A 3,147-nucleotide genomic window follows, 5' to 3' on the forward strand; every position below is an offset into this window, starting at 1 on the left:
GTTACATTATTGAATTGTACACCATTCATTTTACTCCATTGATGTTACAACATTGACATCTAAGAAATTAGGTTGTCTATTTATTTAAACACTGCCATACAAAATAATCGAGTGCAAGTCACGGACGAAACTTTTGGAAGAACCTAATATATTAAGTTCAGGGAAAATAAACAGTAAGTTAGTAATGAACGTTTTAATTAGAAGTAACAGAAAATGTATTCCAATATTTCTACAATCATATTAATAAAATACACGCGTTGTATAGCGTACGCCGAAAATATTCGATACATAATACACTGTTTCTAGCGTATTTAAAAGTGTCCTTGTTGTGCCAAAGAACTTGTATTTCTCAGAGTGGAATTGAACTTCACGTGGTTTTATTAAAACGAAAATTCTTGTCTTCATACTTCATTCAAATTCATAAAGACCATATACTGTTGCCACAGTGGTTTATGGGCAGTTTGGCACATTAGCTGCAATGTCGCAATCTTTTATTTTTGGATTGAAGTAATGATTCGGCTGACAGGACGATGTGATTTCGTTCCCGTTAACGCAAAGATAATAAAGATCACATCTGCCTTCGAAGGCTCGCTTCTCTCCTGGTTTACATTTAGATGGTTGGGTTGGAGGTGTAACTGTACTTCCAGGTACCAAGTCTTTGCAGCAGGTTACATTCGCCGGCCAATCACAAACTCCTAATTCCGGGTTAAAGCACAATTGGTATGAGGTGACTTCGTCCTTATACTCTGGGCACTCTATCAAAAACTTTTTTCCCATGTTGCATTTGAAAAACCTATGGCAATTATTTGGATCAGCAACCTGAGTCGATAGTTTTCCATTTATTCCTGGGCATTCTGAAAGAACGGCTGCTTCTCCATTGATAAAAAAGATGGCTATTGTGGCGACAATAGCTACTAAATATAAATCTGAAATTTATCAAGCAGAAACATTAATACTAGGTACCACTGTTCTGCGAATATTTATACACGATAATTGTAAAAACGGGGTCAAGCTGTAGCTATTTTCTAAGATGAAATATTAAAAGTTAATATAGGGAGATGTTAAATCACACAATTGAGACTATTCTTTGATGATATAATTTGTCCACTTGATGCAAGTGCAAATGCAATGTACAATCGGAGTAAAATATTTCCAAATATTTGTAATTGAAAATCGTCTATGTTGACGTTCTTAATATTATTTGTCAAACTGGATTTTCTGTACGTCAAACACATTATTCATTTTGTACTTTTTCTTACAAAAATACGACTTAAACTTATACGATGCATTACAGGAACACTTATCCTATGGAGTCTAATCGCATCTTTTGTTGTTAGGTATACTGATCATAATAACATGAAATTTTGAAACAGTAATTTAATGTAGAGTAAGTCTTTAATGATATTTCAACGTATCCCGTAGCATTTTAAGAAAATTTGAAAATTGTAGATTTCAGAACCGTTTAAAATTTTGTGCTATCTTTCTTCAAGAAATTATAATTATGTATTGAATTAGCCAATGAATAATGAGTCTTCGCGAGCTTACAGCGACTACATAAAAATTCCAAATAAAAATAGTTTCAGCTTAAACAAAGATTTTGTTTAATCACCTTTACAAAATTTGTTCTAAACAAATCTCTACTTTGTATACCATTACACTTTTATACAAAAAAGATTGGTTAAACATATTTCTTTTTCAACTAAGATAGTTTTCATTTGTTACACAAAGATAAACATATGTTACATAAACATCGACAGTCTAGTTATAATTTACTGAAGAAAAGGTAGCAACCGATTTCAAACAGCAATAAAGTCGATAATTCTTAAAATTTTTAAAAATACTTCGACATAGGTTTAAATATCACTAAAGATTACAACATATTGAAATTTCGCCAAAATCAACGACGTTACTCTAAAAAGTTTCTGATTTCGCGTTGAATGACACCTAAGAATGAAACAGCTCTAGGTTCGTACGTATTATCGACAAATTATTAACAATTTTTTATTCTTTAATCCTCTTTTGTTCTCAGTAAGAGCTCTTTCAATAAATTGTTAGAAACATTTCCAAGTACTTACTTCTCATAACGAAACACACACGATGGCTGAATATCTTGGAAATTCTAATTCTTGTAAAATCTTGAGACACACGTTGAAACTTATCTGGCGGCTAACTGTACATCGTGTTCACGGAATCACGTTTATATACTGTTAGGCCCTTCATCCGTTATTCCAAATACCAGATATGCCGAACAGTTGTTATTGACTCAAGATTAACGACCTCAATTACTTGGTATAGTATCACGCAGGCAAAACAAACATGTCCAATATAGAATACTACTTTCATTAACATTCGATTTACATATGAATTGAATTCTTGAAGTGTAACAATAAAATTGTAACTGAAACACTTTAAGCAAACATTTTTTTATTTTAATATTACGTGGCGACTCTCAGGCGTACTCTAACTACGCGTAGAAGTGTTCTTACTATTCCTCATCCCAGATGGCAGTGGTAAACGACGCAAGTGGTTGATAATGGTATTATTAAAAACTCATCAGGCTGTAGAAATGAAAATTATTTGAGCGCATCACTTAATAATTTAGTTAGATATTGCTAAGTAGCTACTCTGATTTTTTCACTGACAAAGTAGCTACTTTGATTTTTTCACTGACAAAGTAGCTACTTTGATTTTTTTTTTTGCTTAAAGTATTCTATATATATGGGCAAATCCACAGAACTTTTAGATTTGCAATTGAAAAAATATTTTTGTTTGGCAGCACATTTTTAATATTTAGTGCACACAATCAAAATCGGTGGGCACTCTAGCCTCGCAAATTCTCAATCCATCGACTTGAATCTCTTTTTATGTAATCAGCATATGTTTTTCTAGTGAAATACGTAGGGTTTTTTATTATATTAATATTTGTATTTTTCATGCAACTTTAAGTACAGCAATTTTAAGCTAAATTGGTATGTTTTACTTGGAACGATGCCATTTTATTGAAAATATTATTTTCAATAACGGCTATGTATTTCACTAGCTTTTGGACCTATGAAACTAATTAATTTTAGTTCACTGTTCTAGCTTGAACCTGGTTTGAGTTATCGTCTGCCAAGCTGCTATTTTTCTAAAAATGAAGAAAGTAAA

At 32.0% G+C, this 3,147-nt stretch overlaps 1 protein-coding gene across 1 annotated transcript; it reads right to left on the reverse strand.

Annotated features, from left to right (window-relative positions):
- Nucleotides 1–450: 450 nt before the first annotated feature.
- Nucleotides 451–2,139, reverse strand: LOC128889580 (peritrophin-1-like). The gene is made up of 2 exons (XM_054147304.1): nucleotides 2,076–2,139; nucleotides 451–926 (listed from the first exon to the last, which is right to left on the reverse strand). Exons 1-2 carry the CDS (start codon nucleotides 2,080–2,082, stop codon nucleotides 451–453), a joined length of 483 nt encoding a protein of 160 aa, XP_054003279.1. The 5' UTR covers nucleotides 2,083–2,139.
- Between the last annotated feature and the right edge of the window lie 1,008 nt (nucleotides 2,140–3,147).

Source organism: Hylaeus anthracinus, unplaced genomic scaffold (genome assembly GCF_026225885.1).
Source record: "Hylaeus anthracinus isolate JK02 unplaced genomic scaffold, UHH_iyHylAnth1.0_haploid 11997, whole genome shotgun sequence".
NCBI classification, from domain to species: Eukaryota; Metazoa; Arthropoda; class Insecta; order Hymenoptera; family Colletidae; genus Hylaeus; species Hylaeus anthracinus.